General features: G+C 36.5%; 1 protein-coding gene across 10 annotated transcripts in view; it reads left to right on the top strand.

Moving 5' to 3' along the window:
- MLLT10 (MLLT10 histone lysine methyltransferase DOT1L cofactor) overlaps positions 1-15891 on the top strand; it is a 252759-nt gene that overhangs the window by 159857 nt on the left and 77011 nt on the right. For all 10 annotated transcript variants that reach the window (XM_059911217.1, XM_059911207.1, XM_059911201.1 and 7 more), the window contains one exon: positions 13788-14040. In XM_059911217.1, the coding sequence (XP_059767200.1) occupies positions 13788-14040 (253 nt within the window). The remainder of the gene's footprint in view (positions 1-13787; positions 14041-15891) is intronic.

Genomic DNA, 15891 nt, shown 5'->3' with positions numbered 1-15891 from the left:
ATCGTAGAGAAAATGGTTTCAGTTTTTCACCATTGAGAATGATGTTGGCTGTGGGTTTGTCATATATGGCCTTTATTATGTTGAGGTAAGTTCCCTCTATGCCTTCTTTCTGGAGGGTTTTTTTATCATAAATGGGTTTTGAATTTTGTCAGAAGCTTTTTCTGCATCTGTTGAGATCATCATATGCTTTTTCTCCTTCAGTTTGTTAATATGGTGTATCACATTGATTGATTTGCATATATTAAAGAATCCTTGCATTGCTGGGATAAACCGACTTGTTCACGGTGTATGATCCTTTTCATGTGCTGTTGGATTCTGTTTGCTAGTATTTTGTTGAAGATTGTTTCATCTATGTTCATCAGTGATATTGACCTGTAGTTTTCCTTCTTTGTGACATATTTGTCTGCTTTTGGTATCAGGGTGATGGTGGCCTCGTAGAATGAGTTTGGGAGTGTTCCTCCCTCTGCTATATTTTGGAAGAGTTTGAGAAGGATAGGTGTTAGCTCTTCTCTAAATGTCTGATAGAATTCTCCTGTGAAGCCATCTGGTCCTGGCCTTTGTTTCCTGGAATATTTTTAATCACAGTTTCAATTTCAGTGCTTGTGATTGGTCTATTTTCTATTTCTTCCTTGTTCAGTCTTAGAAGATTGTGCTTTTCTAAGAATTTGTCCATTCCTTCCAGGTTGTCCATTTTATTGGTATATAGTTGCTTGTAGTAATCTCTCATGATCGTTTTTATTTCTGCAGAGTCAGTTGTTACTTCTCCTTTTTCATTTCTAATTCTATTGATTTGAGTCTTTTCCTTTTTTTTCTTGGTGAGTCTGGCTAATGGTTTATCAATTTTGTTTATCGTCTCAAAGAACAGCTTTTAGTTTTATTCATCTTTGCTATCATTTCCTTCATTTCTTTTTCATTTATTTCTGATCTAATCTTTGATTTCTTTCCATCTGCTAACTTTTGGGTTTTTTTGTTCTTCTTTCTCTAGTTGCTTTAGGTGTAACGTTAGGTTGTTTATTTGAGATGTTTCTTGTTTCCTGAGGTGTAGGGTTTTATTGCTATAAACTTCTCTCTTAAAACTGCTTTTGCTGCATCCCATAGGTTTTGGGTCATCGTGTTTTCATTGTCATTTGTTTCTAAGTATTTTTTGAGTTCCTCTTTGATTTCTTCAGTGATCTCTTGGTTATTTAGTAGTGTGTTGTTTAGCCTCCATGTGTTTGTATTTTTTACAGATTTTTTTTCCTGTAATTAATATCTAGTCTCATAGCATTGTGGTTGGAATAGATACTTGATACGATTTCAGTTTTCTTAAATTTACCAAGTCTTGATTTGTGACCCAAGATATGATCTAGCCTGCAGAATGTTCCATGAGCTCTTTTGAGAAGAAAGTGTATTCTGTTGTTTTTAGATGGAATGTCCTATAAATATCAGTTAAGTCCATCTTGTGTAACGTATCATTTAAAGCTTGTGTTTCCTTATTTATTTTCATTTTGGATGATCTGTTCACTGGTGAAAGTGGGGTGTTAAATTCCCCTCTTATTATCCTGTTACTGTCAGTTTCCCCTTTTATGACTGTTAGCATTTGCCTTATGTATTGAGGTGCTCCTATGTTGGGTGCATAAATATTTACAATTGTTATATTTTCTTCTTGGATTGATCCCTTGATCATTATGTAGTGTCCTTCTTTGTCGCTTGTAATAGTCTTTGTTTTAGTCTATTTTGTCTGATACGAGAATTGCTACTCCAGCTTTCTTTTGATTTCCATTTGCACGGAATATCTTTTTCCATCCCCTCACTTTCAGTCTGTATGTGTCCCTAGGTCTGAAGTGGGTCTCATGTAGACAGCATATATACAGGTCTTGTTTTTGGATCCATTCAGCCAGTCTGTGTCTTTTTGTTGGAGCATTTGATCCATTTACATTTAAGGTAGTTATGGGTATATATGTTCCTATGACCATTTTCTTAATTGTTTTGGGTTTGTTTTTGTAGGTCTTTTCCTTCTCTTGTTTCCTGTCTAGAGAAGTTCCTTTTGCATTTGTTGTAAAGCTGGTTTGGTGGTGCTGAATTCTCTTAGCTTTTGCTTGTCTGTAAAGGTTTTAATTTCTCCATCAAATCTGAACGAGATCTTTGCTGGGTAGAGTAATCTTGGTTGTAGGTTTTTCCCTTTCATCACTTTCAGTATGTCCTGCCACTCCCCTCTGGCTTGCAGAGTTTCTGCTGAAAGATCAGCTGTTAACCTTATGGGGCATTCCCTTGTATGTTATTTGTTTTTTTCCCTTGCTGCTTTTAATGTTTTTTCTTTGTATTTATTTTTGATAGTTTGATTAATATGTGTCTTGGCATGTTTTTCCTTGGATTTATCCTGTATAGGACTCTCTGTGCTATGTGGACTTGATTGGCTATTACCTTTCCCATATTAGGGAAGTTTTCAATTATAATCTCTTCAAATATTTTCTCAGTCCCTTTCTTTTTCTCTTCTTCTTCTGGGACCCCTATAATTCGAATGTTGGTGTGTTTAATGTTGTCCCAGAGGTCTCTCAGACCGTCCTCAATTCTGTTCATTCTTTTTTCTTTATTCGGCTCTGCGGTAGTTATTTCCACTATTTTATCTTCCAGGTCACTTATCCGTTCTTCTGCCTCAGTTATTCTGCTATTGATTCCTTCTAGAGAATTTTTAATTTCATTTATGGTGTTGTTCATCATTGTTTGTTTGCTCTTTTGTTCTTCTAGGTCCTTGTTAAACGTTTCTTGTATTTTCTCCATTATGTTTCCAAGATTTTGGATCATCTTTACTTTCATTACTCTGAATTCTTTTTCAGGTAGACTGCCTATTTCCTCTTCATTTCTTTGGTCTGGTGGGTTTTACCTTGCTCCTTCATCTGCTGTGTGTTTCTCTGTCTTCTCATTTTGCTTAACCTACTGTGTTTGGGGGTCTCCTTTTCGCAGGCTGCAGGTTCGTAATTCCTGTTGTTTTTGGTGTCTGCCCCCCAGTGGCTAAGGTTGGTTCAGTGGGTTGTGTAGGCTTCCTGGTGGAGGGGACTGGTGCCTGTGTTATGCTGGATATGGCTGGATCTTGTCTTTCTGGTGGGCAGGACCGCATCAGGTGGTGTGTTTTGGGTTGTCTGTGACCTTATTATGATTTTAGGCAGCCTCTCTGCTAATGGATGGGGCTGTGTTCCTGTCTTGCTAGTTGTTTGGCATAGGGTGTCTAGCACTGTAGCTTGCTGGTCGTTGAGTGGAGCTGGGTCTTAGCATTGAGATGGAGGTCTCTCGGAGAGTTTTCGCCATTTGATATTATGTGGAGCCAGGAGGTCTTTGGTGGACCAGTGTCCTGAACTTGGCTCTCCCACCTCAGAGGCATCATCAGCCTGACACCTGGCCGGAGCACCAAGACCCTTTCAGCCACACGCTCAGAAGAAAAGGGAGGAAAAGAAAGAAAGAAAAAAATAATAAAATAAAGTAAAGTTATTAAAATAAAAAAACTATTAAAAATTAAAAAATCATAAAAATAAGAAGAGAGCAACCAAACCAATAAATAAATCCACCAATGATAACAAGCGCTAAAAACTATACTTAAAGAAAAAAAAAGAAAAACAGACAGAACCCTAGGACAAATGGTAAAAGCAAAGCTATACAGACAGGATCACACAAAGAAGCATACACCTACACACTCACTAAAAGAGAAGAAGGAAAAAAATATATATCTCTATATTAAAAAAAAAAAAAGGAAGAGAGCAACCAAGTCAATAATAAACAAATCTACCAGTGATAATAAAGTCTAAATATTAAACTAAGATAAACATAAAATCATAAAGAAATTAGATGCAGAGAGCAAACTCCAAGTCTACAGTTGCTCCCAAAGTCCACCACATCAATTTGGGATGATTCGTTGTCTGTTCAGGTATTTCACAGATGCAGGTTCATTAAGTTGATTGTGGAGATTTAATCCGCTGCTCCTGAGGCTGCTGGGAGAGATTTCCCTTGCTCTCCTTCATTCGCACAGCTCCCGGGGTTCAGCTTTGGATTTTTTTGACCTACATCCTGCCTCTGCGTGTAGGTCACCTGAGGGCATCTGTTCCCCATCCAGACAGGACAGGGTTAATGGAGCAGCTGATTAGGGGCCTCTGGCTCACTCAGGCCGGGAGGTGGGAGGGGTACGGAATGCGGGGCGAGCCTGCGGCGGCAGAGGCCAGCGTGGCGTTGCACCAGCCTGAGGCGCGCTGTGTGTTCTCCCAGGGAAGTTGTCCCTGGATCATGGGACCCTGGCAGTGGTGGGCTGCACAGGCTCCCGGGAGGGGAGGTGTGGGTAGTGAGTGATCTGTGCTCGCACACAGGCTTCTTGGTGGCTGCACCAGCAGCCTTAGTGTCTCAGACCCATCTCTGGTGTCTGCGCTGATAGCCGTGGCTTGCGCCCATCTCTGGAGCTCGTTTAAGCGGTGCTCTGAATCCCCTCTCCTCGTGCACCCCGTAACAATGGTCTCTTGCCTCTTAGGCAGGTCCAGAATTTTTCCTGAACTCCCTCCTGGCTAGCCGTGGCGCACTAGCCCCCTTTTGGCTGTGTTCACGCAGCCAACCCCAGTCGTCTCCCTGGAATCTGACCTCCGAAGCCCGAGCCTCAGCTTTCAGCGCCATCTGCCCCGGCGGGTGAGCAGACAAGCCTCTCGGGCTGGTGAGTGCTGGTAGGCACCGATCCTCTGTGTGGCAGCCTCTCCACTTTGCCCTCTGCACCCCTTTTGCTGCACTCTCATCTTTGGCTCCGAAGCTTCCCCCCCAGCAGCCCCCGTCTCCAACAGTGAAGGGGCTTCCTAGTGTGTGGAAACTTTTCCTCCTTCACAGCTCCCTCCCAGTGGTGCAGGTCCCGTCCCTATTCTTTTGTCTCTGTTTTTTGTTTTTTCTTTTCCCTACCCAGGTACGTGGGGAGTTTCTTGCCTTTTGCGAGGTCTGAGGTCTTCTGCCAGCATTCAGTAGGTGTTCTGTAGGAGTTGTTCCACATGTAGATGTATTTCTGATGTATTTGTGGGGAGGAAGGTGATCTCCATATCTTACTCCTCTGCCATCTTGAAGGTCTCTATAATTCTTTTTATACATTGTTGGGTTTGATTTGCCAATACTTTGTAGAGAATTTTTGCATCTATTTCATGAGTGATATTATTCTGTGTTTTCTTTCTTCTAATGTCTTTGTCTGTTTTGATATAGTATTGCTGTCCTCATAGAGTGAGTTAGGAATTATTTCTTCTGCTTCTGTTTTCTGGAAGAGGTTGTAGAGAACTGGTGTAATTTTTTTCCTTAAGAATTTGGTAGAATTTACCAGTGAACCCATCTGGTCTTGGTGCTTTGTGTGTTTTGGTGGGGATGCTTAATTATTAATTAAATTTCTTTAATAGATACAGGCCTGTTCAGATTGTCTGTTTCTTTTTGTGTGTAAAATTCCTTGATTATCCCTTAATGTCCATGAGATCTGTAGTTAATGTTCCGTCTTTCATTTCTGAACTACTGTGCCACCAGGGAAGTCCCTGCCTCATGTATTTAATGTTTTGTTTTTAGGCACATACACATGAAGGATTGTTGTGTCATCTTGTAGTCTTCATACCTTTGTTGTTATATAATGTCATTGTTTATCCCTGTTAACTTTCCTTGCTGTGAAGTCTACTCTGTCTGAAATACAGCTATTCTTGCCTTGTTTAGATTAGTGATAGCATGTTATACCTTTTTCCATCCACTGATTTTTTTTTTTAAATCACAATGTGTCTCTATATTTACTGTACCTGAGTCTTGTTTTTTGATCCACTCTGACAATTTCTGTCTTTTAATTGGCATATTTAGACCATTTATGTTTAGGATGATTGTTGATACAGTTAGGTTAGTATCTACAAAACTTGTTACTGTTTTTTATTTGTTGTTCTTGGTCTTTGTTCCTGTTTCTGTCTTCCACATGTTTTCTACCTTTTGTGGTTTTAACTGAGCATTTTATATGATTCCATTTTCTTTTCATTTCTTAATATATCAATTATACTTGTTTTCCTTCATGGTTGCCCTCATGCTTGCAATATATCTTTACAGCGTATCTACGGCGTCTTTCAGTAACACTATACTGCTTCATGGTAGCACAAGTACCTTATAATAAGAAAATATTCCTAATTTCTCCTTCCCATCTTTTCTGTCAATGCTGTCATTCATTTCACTTATACATGAACATACATAAGCATATGAATGCATAAAACTATATAATCAGATACAACCATTGAGCAAGCTATCTGTTAAGGTCAATTAAGAATTTAAAAAATCAAAGTTTAATTTTACCTTCACTGATTCATTCTCTGATGCTCTTTTTAATGTAAATCCATGTTTCTGACCTGTTTCATTTTTCTTCTCTCTGAAGAACTTTTCACATTTCTTGCAAAGCAGTCCTACTGGCAACAAATTCCCTCAATTTTTGTTTGTCTGAGAAAGTCTTTGTCTTTCACGCTTACAGGATAATTTTGCAGTGTGCAGAATTCTAGGTTGTTTTTTTTCTCGCAACACTTTAAATGTTTCACATCACTCCCTTGTTTGCATTGTTTCTGAAGAGAAGTCAGATGTAATTCTTATCTTTGCTCCTTTGTAGTTAAGGCTTTCCCCCCTTCTGGCTTCTTTGAGTGTTTTTTCTTTTATCTTTGATTTTCTGCATTTTGAATATGATATGCCTAGGTGTTGTTTTGTTTTCTTGCTTGCTTTTTGGCATTTATCTTGGTATTCTCAGAGCTTCCTAGATCTGTCATTTGGTTTCTGACATTAATTTGGTTAAATTCTTAGTCATTATTGCTTCAAATACTGCATCTGTTCCTTTCTTTTCCTTCTGGTATTCCCATTACACCTATGTTACACCTTTTGTAGTTGTCCTGTGGTTCTTGGATATTGTTCTCTGTTTCATAGTTTCTTTTTCTCTTTGCTTTTCATTTTTGGAAGTTTCTATTTTCATATCCTCACGCTCTGAGATGCTTTCCATAGCCATGCCCAGTCTACTAATGAGCGCATCAAAGGAATTCTTCATTTTTGTTATGGGTTTTTTTATCTCAAAGAGTCCTTTTTAATTTTTTCTTAGAATTTCTTTCTGCTTACAATATCCATCTGTTGTTGCGTGCTGTCTATTTTTTACGTTAAAACCCTTAGCATACTAATCATAGTTTAAAAAATTTCTGGGTTGGTAATTCCCACAGTCCTGCCATCTCTGTCTTTGTTTCTGATGTTTGTTCGTTCTCTTCACACGGTGTATTTGCCTTTTAGTGTGCCTTGTAGTTTTTTGTTAAAAGATGTATATGATTTACTGGATAAAAGGAACTGTGGTAAATAGGCCTTTAATAATGTGATGGTAAGAGGGACAGGAAGCATTCTATAGTCCTGTGGTTAGTTCTCAGTCTTTTGGTGAGCCTGTGCCCCTGGACTGTGAACCTCACAAGTGATTCTCACCCCCTACCCTGCTTTGCTGGGACAGGATACTGGTGGGGATTGTAGTTGGGTATTTCCCTTCCTTCACGTACTTGAGGCTCTGATACAACCCCAGCAGATTATGCTCTGGTAAAATAGATTCTCCTGATAATAGGCCTTATTAAGAAGAACAGAATACCTTGACATGTTAGAATAGTTCCTTTCTGCCTCCCCTGCTGGAAGCATGAGTGTATATTTTTCCTCTGGTATTCACTGTCAAGACTTGGTAGAGCTCCTGGAGGTAAAACTTGAAAAGTGTGAGGGTCCTCCTGGAGTTTTTTTTTTTTTTTTTTTTTTTTTTTTTAATGAGATCTATCTCTGCCTTACCTTTATCTTTTTTAAAAAATAAATTTATGTATTTTATTTATTTATTTTTGGCTGTGTTGGGTCTGTTGCTGTGCGCATGTTTTCTCTAGTTGCGGTGAGCGAGGGCTACTCTTCATTGTGGTGTGTGGGTGTCTCATTGCAGTGGCTTCTCTTGTTGCGGAGCATGGGCTCTAGGCATGCGGGCTTCAGTAGTTGTGGCACACGGGCTCAGTAGTTGTGGCTCCCAGGCTCTAGAGCTCGGGCTCAGTAGTTGTGGCGCACAGGCTTAGTTGCTCCGCAGCATGTGGGATCTTCCCTGATCAGGGCTCAAACCCATGTCCCTTGCATTGGCAGGCAGATTCTTAACCTCTGCACCACCAGGGAAGCCCTTCCTGGAGTTTTTAATCTCTCAGACTTGTCCACACTGAGCCTTCAACAATTTGTCAATTACACTTGAGGTTTTCCTACCCTGATACTGGCTGCCATGGAGATTTCTGTCTGGGTACGCTCTGATTCCCTTTATCTGTCTGTCTTTCTCTCTAATTTTGGTGGCAGTGGTTTGCCCTGTGACCTTGCTTCTCTGATGGATCTAAGAAGAGTTATTGACTTTTCAATTTGTTAGGCTTTTTACTTGTTAGGATGGAATGAAGACTTCAAAGTTCCTTATTACATGCTGACCAGAAAGTGCTAATATGGACATTTAATGCTAAAAACTTTGTTCTAAGCCCCACTTACAAGTTATGATATGTTGTATTTTCATTTTTACTTAGTTGAACAAATACCTTATGGTTTCTTTTTGATTTCTTCTTTGACCATAGGTTACTTAGAAGCATTTTATTTACTTTTGAAATATTTAGGGGTTTTTCACGTATCTTACTGTTGATTTCTCATTTAATATCTTTGTGTTATAATTTCTTTTAAATTTTTTTGAGGTTTTCTTAATGACACAGAACATGGATTATTTTGTTTTTCTGTGTGCTTTCAAAAGGATGTGTATTCATTTTGCTCTTATTGTATGAAGTTTTTCTATAAATATCAGTTAGGTCAAGTTGACTTATATTGTTTAAGTTCTTTATATCCTCATTTTTTTGCGTCTGTTTGTTCAGTCAATTATTGAAAAAAAGATATGAACCTCTCTTACTATAACTATACATTTTGCTGTTTCTTTGTTTTCTCTATTCAGTTTTTGCTTCATTTATTTTGAAGGTCTCTTATAATTTGCAGAAACATTTAGGATTTTTATATCCTCTTGATGAATAGACCTCTTTATCCTGGTGGTAATTCTTGTTCTGAAGTGTACTTTGTCTGATATTAATGTTGTGAATTCAGCTTTCTTTGGATTAGTGTTAGATTGATATGTCTTCCCCATACTTTTAATATCTTTCTGTATTTATGTTTTAAATGGGTGTCTTGTAGACAACATAAAGTCTTGAGTTTCTTTTTTCACTGTTACAATCTCTGTCTTTCAATGGGGATGTTTAGGTAATTTACATATAATGTGATTATTGATATGGTTGTATTTAAATCTATCCTTTGTTAGTCCTTTTTAATTTGCCCATTATTTCTCATCTTCCTATTTTCTTTTTTTTCCTCATTGAATATTTTGTATGATTGCATTTTGGCTGATTAGTAATAATTGTATTATTTTATTAGTTGCTTTAGGGTTTCTATATCTTTAGCTTGTCACAGTCTGCCTTCAAGTGATATTATACCATTTCATGTATTATATAAGAACCTTACAACTATATACTTCCATTGCTACCCTTTTGGCTTTGGGCCTGTTTTTGTCATGTTTTAAAATTTTTACATATTTTATAAACTTCACAATTCATTCTTATTATTTTTGCTCTAGATCATCAATTACCTTATAAAGAGACTTAAATAATTAAAAAGTCTTCTATATTTATCCATGTAATTACTGTTTCTAGTGCTCTTAATTACTTTGTGTACATCCACATTTCCTTTGTTGTTTTCCTCCTGCCTGAAAGACAACCTTTAGCATTTACTATAGTGTTAACTGCTGGTGATTAGTTCTTTCAGCTTTTTTATCTGAAAAACAATTATTTTGCCTGTGTTTTTGAAAGGTATTTTAGCTTGGTATAGAATTCTAGGTTAATGATAGTTTGTTTCTTCTAGTACATTGAAGATTTTACTCTTCTCTTTTCTAGCTTGCATCTTTTTCATGAGAAATCTGTTTTCATCCTTATCCTTGTTTCTTAGCACATAAGCATATTTAACCGCCCCCCCAGCTGCTTTTATCATTTTCTGTTTGTTGTTGGTTTGTAGTGAGAAGCCGTATGATTATGATGTGCATTCATGGCATTTTCTTTATGTTTCTTATACGTGGGGTTAGTTGATCTGTAGATTTATAGTTTTCATCAAATTTCATAGTTCTTCTATTATTTCTGTATTTTTTCTTTTTTCCCCCTGCTATTATTATTTTTAAGTCCCTCCCCCTCCCTCCCCCCTGCTCTTTTTTGGGTACTGCAGTAGCATGTACATTAGGCTTCTTAATGTTGTCCCATAGCTTACTGGCACCCCTACCCCCCTTAAAAAGTCTTCATTCATTTTGTGCTTCATGTTTGATAGTTTCTGTGCTGTATCCTAAGAATTGGGCTAGTGAAAAATGTGTGACTTTTATGAGAGACTTGAATAGTATATAATTTTATTTATTTATTTATTTATTTATTTATTTATTTATTTATTTATTTATTTATTTATGGCTGTGTTGGGTCTTCATTTCGTGTGAGGGCTTTCTCTAGTTGCGGCAAGCGGAGGCCACTCTTCATCGCGGTGCGGGGGCCACTCTTCATTGCGGTGCACGGGCCTTTTCACTGTCGTGCCTCTCTTGTTGCGGGGCACAGGCTGCAGACGTGCAGGCTCAGTAGTTGTGGCTCACGGGCCTAGTTGCTCCGCGGCATGTGGGATCTTCCCAGACCAGGGCTCGAACCCGTGTCCCCTGCATTAGCAGGCAGATTCTCAACCACTGCGCCACCAGGGAAGCCCGAATAGTATATAATTTAAAAAAAATTTTTAACAAGCATTATTCTGTTTCACCATGTTGGTGAAAGGCACAGCTACTGCTTGTTTTCCTTCCCTCTGCCTCCTTCTTCCAAACATGGATTACAGAGCCTTGTAGAATAAAACCTAAGGCAAGCATACCTTTAAAATATAATAACTGCTATTTCTTTGGTTACCTCTGATAGCCTTTGATTAATTATGAGTCTAAAAATTTGTTTGAAGTTAGAAATATTTTTTGTTCCTAACTAATGCTATTTAGTAGGTATATTGGCTTTGCATCTCATCTGAGGACTAATAATTGTAGTTGGCCATGAAACAAAAATCACACACATTGTAGATGTCTATTTTAAAAGATTCATTAAGTTGCCTGTAAATCACAAAGTGTTTATACACTTCTCTAAAGACTGTCAATATAGCCAGATATCCAGTTTTCTCTCTAGTGGAAAAGAAGAAAAAGGAAGGCTATATTTTACTTAGTTGAGTACCAATTGATGTAGTTAGTTTGCATTTTATGGTCAATTTACATGAATACGTATTTTTAAGCACTATAGTGGCTCTCAGAACAATGAGATACTAATGCTGTGAGAGTTACTTAGGTTGTGAAACTGACTGAGGAAACAGGTTTGTGATGTTGGGGGCATGTATAAAAGTTTTTTTAACTGTTAGAATCTTCAGCTAAAGTTTTTTTTTGTTATTTTTTTTTTCTTACTAAGAAACCTGTGGTATCTTTTTAAAAAAATTTATGTATATTTTATTTATTTATTTATGGCTGCATTGGGTCTTTGTTGCTGCAGGCGGGCTTTCTCTAGTTGCAGTGAGTGAGGGCTACTCTTCGTTGTGGTGTGTGGGCTTCTTATTGCGGTGGCTTCTCTTGTTGCGGAGCATGAGCTCTAGGCATGCGAGCTTTAGTAGTTGTGGCGTGTGGGCTCTAGAGCGCAGGCTCAGTAGTTGTGGTGCATGGGCTTAGTTGCTCCGCGGAATGTGGGATCTTCGGGACCAGGGCTTGAACCCGTGTCTCCTGCATTGGTAGACAGATTCTTAACCACTGTGCCACCAGGGAAGTCCCTGTAGTTTTTGTTTTAGTTTTTGTTTTTGTTTTTGTTTTTGTTTTTTGTTTTTTGTTTTGAAACTTACAAGGTGTTGAGGTTTGTAAAAAATAAACGTTATGGTTTTATTTAATATGACTTTGGTCACTGAAATTTGTTTAATTTTCATTAAATGCTTTCTTTGTAATACCTTCTCTTCCAAGTATCATGTTTTCATTGGATTTATGGACATATTTATACTTCAGGGGTAAGCAAGTATATTCTATTAAATGACTGGGAAAATTGACCAACCCTAATTTAGATTATGTGGAAACAGCATATTTCTGTTGTTGGTATTCTACCCAGTTTTCTCTCCTATTCCTTATTTGACACATAGAGTACTTGAATGAAGAACCTCATTGTGTTTTCTTTAGATGACTTTTAAACTTCACTAGGGTCAAATGAGTGGGTTGGAAAATCTCAGGATCAACTTGAATTATTGGAAAAAAATATTGGAAAAGTGAAGTGTCAGGTGATTTTGAAAGTGACCTGTCTGGATGGGAAAGGTAGTCATCCATGAAATTTAATCAGCTTAAATATGATTGTTTTGTTAAATGGGAGTGTGTTTTCTCCTGAAATTTAGTTTGAAAACTTTTTTCTTATTTGTGGATTATAGTTTATTACAGTAGTGATTAGTTTTTTATGAGATCATAATGTCTCTTGTACTTGATGGTGAAAATCTATTCTTGGCAGTGAGATGCTGTGGGGTGCAGCAGCAACACGGGGCAAGTAGCAGAAAAGTAGTAGTAAAGATTTGGTTTTCAAAACAGTTGAAGTTTCCTCTTACTCCTTTTTTCTGAACACTGATTTGCTAAAAATGATTTGCTAACAAACCTGATTTTTATCGTCACTTTCTCGTTTTTAAAATTTATCTGATGTTTTGTACTGAGTGGTTGTTAATATGTGAAAGATTCCAGTTTTGCATATTTTCAGATTTTTCACTTGTGTTACATTGGAGATTTCAGATAGAAGTATTAGAAAATTATTTATTTATTCAACAGAAATTTAAGGCTAGTTATAGTTCAGGCACCAATTTAACAATGGCAACAAAAATCCCTGACCCTTTGGACCATATAAATCTTTAATTTCAAAGCATGTTGATTAATTTACATCTGGCATCACACTTTCATAGTCATTTAATTTGTCATTATTTGCATGCATCTTATATTAAAATGATTATTAAAAATGGAAACTGTTTAAATTTGTCTTTATCTTGCTTTGTTTCCCTACCATAACTAATTATAGGGGGTGATTGTGAATCAATTTTATGGTATAATTGTACTTTTAATTTTTTTTAGAAATCTTAACTGCAAAATGTAACTGTTTCCTCAACTTAATACTGGGAAGAAATCTTTTCTGTTTCAAGGTTTTAAATATTTCTCTTTTGAAAAGCAGCCTTCACCTGAATTTAAAAAATTCTTGCTCTGACCTGTGCTAGATCTGTATAATATAATGGATATAGTCAGGTAGTGAAATTGTAGTACCTTACTTCTCTCTAGCTGTTGCCTTTCAGTGATGAACACTAAAGCTGATTTTAATTTCATGTCTAAGAAGTAGATTGTTCTTGTTGAAAATTATGTTGCTTGAGAAACAAGTATCTTCTGTATTGCTTACTGTGTGTCACTTAATAAATACAACTAATATGTACTTTTACTAATTGCTGCAATTTGATGCTCAGTCATATTATAAATTATCTACATTTTTAAAAGAAATATTTGTACCAGACTCTAAAATAAATTGTTTTTACATGATTTTCTTAGGCAGACTGACTTGTTTTTATAACTGAAACTTTCATATGTTTATCTTTCAAGTCCAATAATTATTTATTATTAATGTGCCATCTTTTTTTCCCCCTGTAGCCAAATTTTAATCAGTTCTTTTTCCTTTTACTTCCTTTCTCAATCAAAATGTTAGACTTATACAAGCACTAGCAGCAACTCTATATCTGGATCATTGAAGCGCTTGGAAGATACTGCAGCACGATTTACAAATGCAAATTTCCAGGAAGTCTCTGCGCACACTACTAGTGCAAAAGATGTTTCAGAGGCTAGAGGGTCAGAGGGCAAAGGGAAGAAATCTTCAGCTCACAGCTCAGGTCAAAGGGGAAGAAAGCCTGGTGGAAGAAATCCAGGAACGACTGTATCAGCAGCTAGTCCTTTCCAGCAAGGTATTAATTATGATATTTTAGTTGAAATACTTGTTCTTGTGATGATCAATAGTAGTTAAGTTTTATAAAAGAATTTACCTTTTACTTATAACTATTGGATAATTAGAGATTATTTTATGATTAGATGCTATAGTAAGATTACTTCAAAGACTAGTATTCCTTCTTCAAATGTTTCTGGGAACTTTGCTTTCTTTTTGTGTTATGACCTGTGCTTCTAAAGTTGAACTGTAATTTTTTTAATGTTTAAATAGATGTGGAATAAAGTTTAAGTCTGAGGAGAAAAACAATAAAAGCTGGAGTTTTCCTTTCCTTTCTGCTCAACAGAAAAGTCATTCTAATTTATAAATTGTTTTTATTTGTCTTTCCCAGTTGAACACTAAAACTGTCAAGGTATACATTTTCAGTAAGTGAATAAGTACTGAGTAATTTTTAGGGGAGCTAAATAGTTCTCGGTAAATAATACTTGCTGATTATTAATGTATTTATTATAAAGCTTGAAGATGAAAGTAGCATTTTGCTCAGCCTGCATGTCTTTTGGTAATTATGGCTGCTGTATGTACAGGATGCCCAGGTAGTTTTGAGTTTTAGTTAAACAACAAATTATATTTTTCAGTGTGTGTCCCATGCGTTTATTTGGGACATACTTATACTGAAAAATAGTTTGTTGTTTAACTGATATTCAGAATTAACTAGGCATTCTGTGTTTTATATGACAAGTCTGTTTTATGGAGAACAAAATAACTCAGCTAAACCTTAGATTCTAGGTTTTTATTTTGAAATAAATATGTTGAGAAATGTAAGTGCTGAAACTGTTTGAGACAAATATATTTAGTAAAATAAAGGCCTCCTCTCCCTCGCCCCCACCCCCGCCCTTTGTCCCTTAGGAGTAAATGAGGGAAAAAGTTGTCCTTTTCTTTACCCTGTTAAAGCTTTTGCTGACAATAAAAATTATACCCGGAATCTACCAGAACATAATTTGAATATGTAGAGAGATGCTTAGTCTCCTGACCTCTTCATTAAAAAGTATATTCATATATTTTTAAACTAAGTTATTTTGGGCTTCAAGATTTTCAAGTCCTAGACTTTTTTTTCTTTTTGCCTCCTATAACAAAAAATTAGACAAGTAGAAAAGAAATGAAATGCTAAATTTGCTGTTTTATGTTTAATAAATTTACTGTATATTATTTTTATGATACTTTGGAAAACAAATAGTAAAACTGTAGTTTTTGGTTTTTTTGTTTGTTTGTTTGTTTTTGTCACATGGCTTTCGGGATCTTAGTTCCCTGACCAGGGATCAAACCTGGGCCACGGCGGTGAAAGTGCCGAGTCCTAACCACTGGACCACCAGGGAATTCCTGTAAAACTAATTTTTATGTAACTTCATTCGCGTTTTGAATGTGATTAGCAGAATTCAGTCATCTCTTCTCTATAATTAAGACCTTATTTTGTACTTCTAAAATTGCGTTTTTGAGTTTTTAATGTTATCTTTGAAGTACTAATTCATTTAGAAAAGAGAGCTCTCATTTTCTTAAACTTCACAATATTGGAGAGTCTTTCCCTGCTTCTGTTAAGATATGGTAGAGAACGTGTTATGTTTTTATATCTGAAGTAATATCCTAAAAAGTTTTAAAAGTTGAAATTTAAAGGTAGGGCATTTAAGGTAATTGGTTGGCTTTTTTTTTTTTTTAATTGCAGGTAGTATGTGAATTTTAGAAAATACACATTTAAAATATTGTGTATACTAAGTGTTTTAAAGTATTTGCTATGCTGTCGTGAGCTTTTAACACCAGCTGTAAAAACAAAAATGTGCAGAAAAAAAACAGATGGTGACAGATCAGAATGGATAATAAA

Source organism: Balaenoptera ricei, chromosome 2 (assembly GCF_028023285.1).
Source record: "Balaenoptera ricei isolate mBalRic1 chromosome 2, mBalRic1.hap2, whole genome shotgun sequence".
NCBI lineage: Eukaryota > Metazoa > Chordata > Mammalia > Artiodactyla > Balaenopteridae > Balaenoptera > Balaenoptera ricei.
This window is presented reverse-complemented; position numbering and strand designations above follow the sequence as displayed.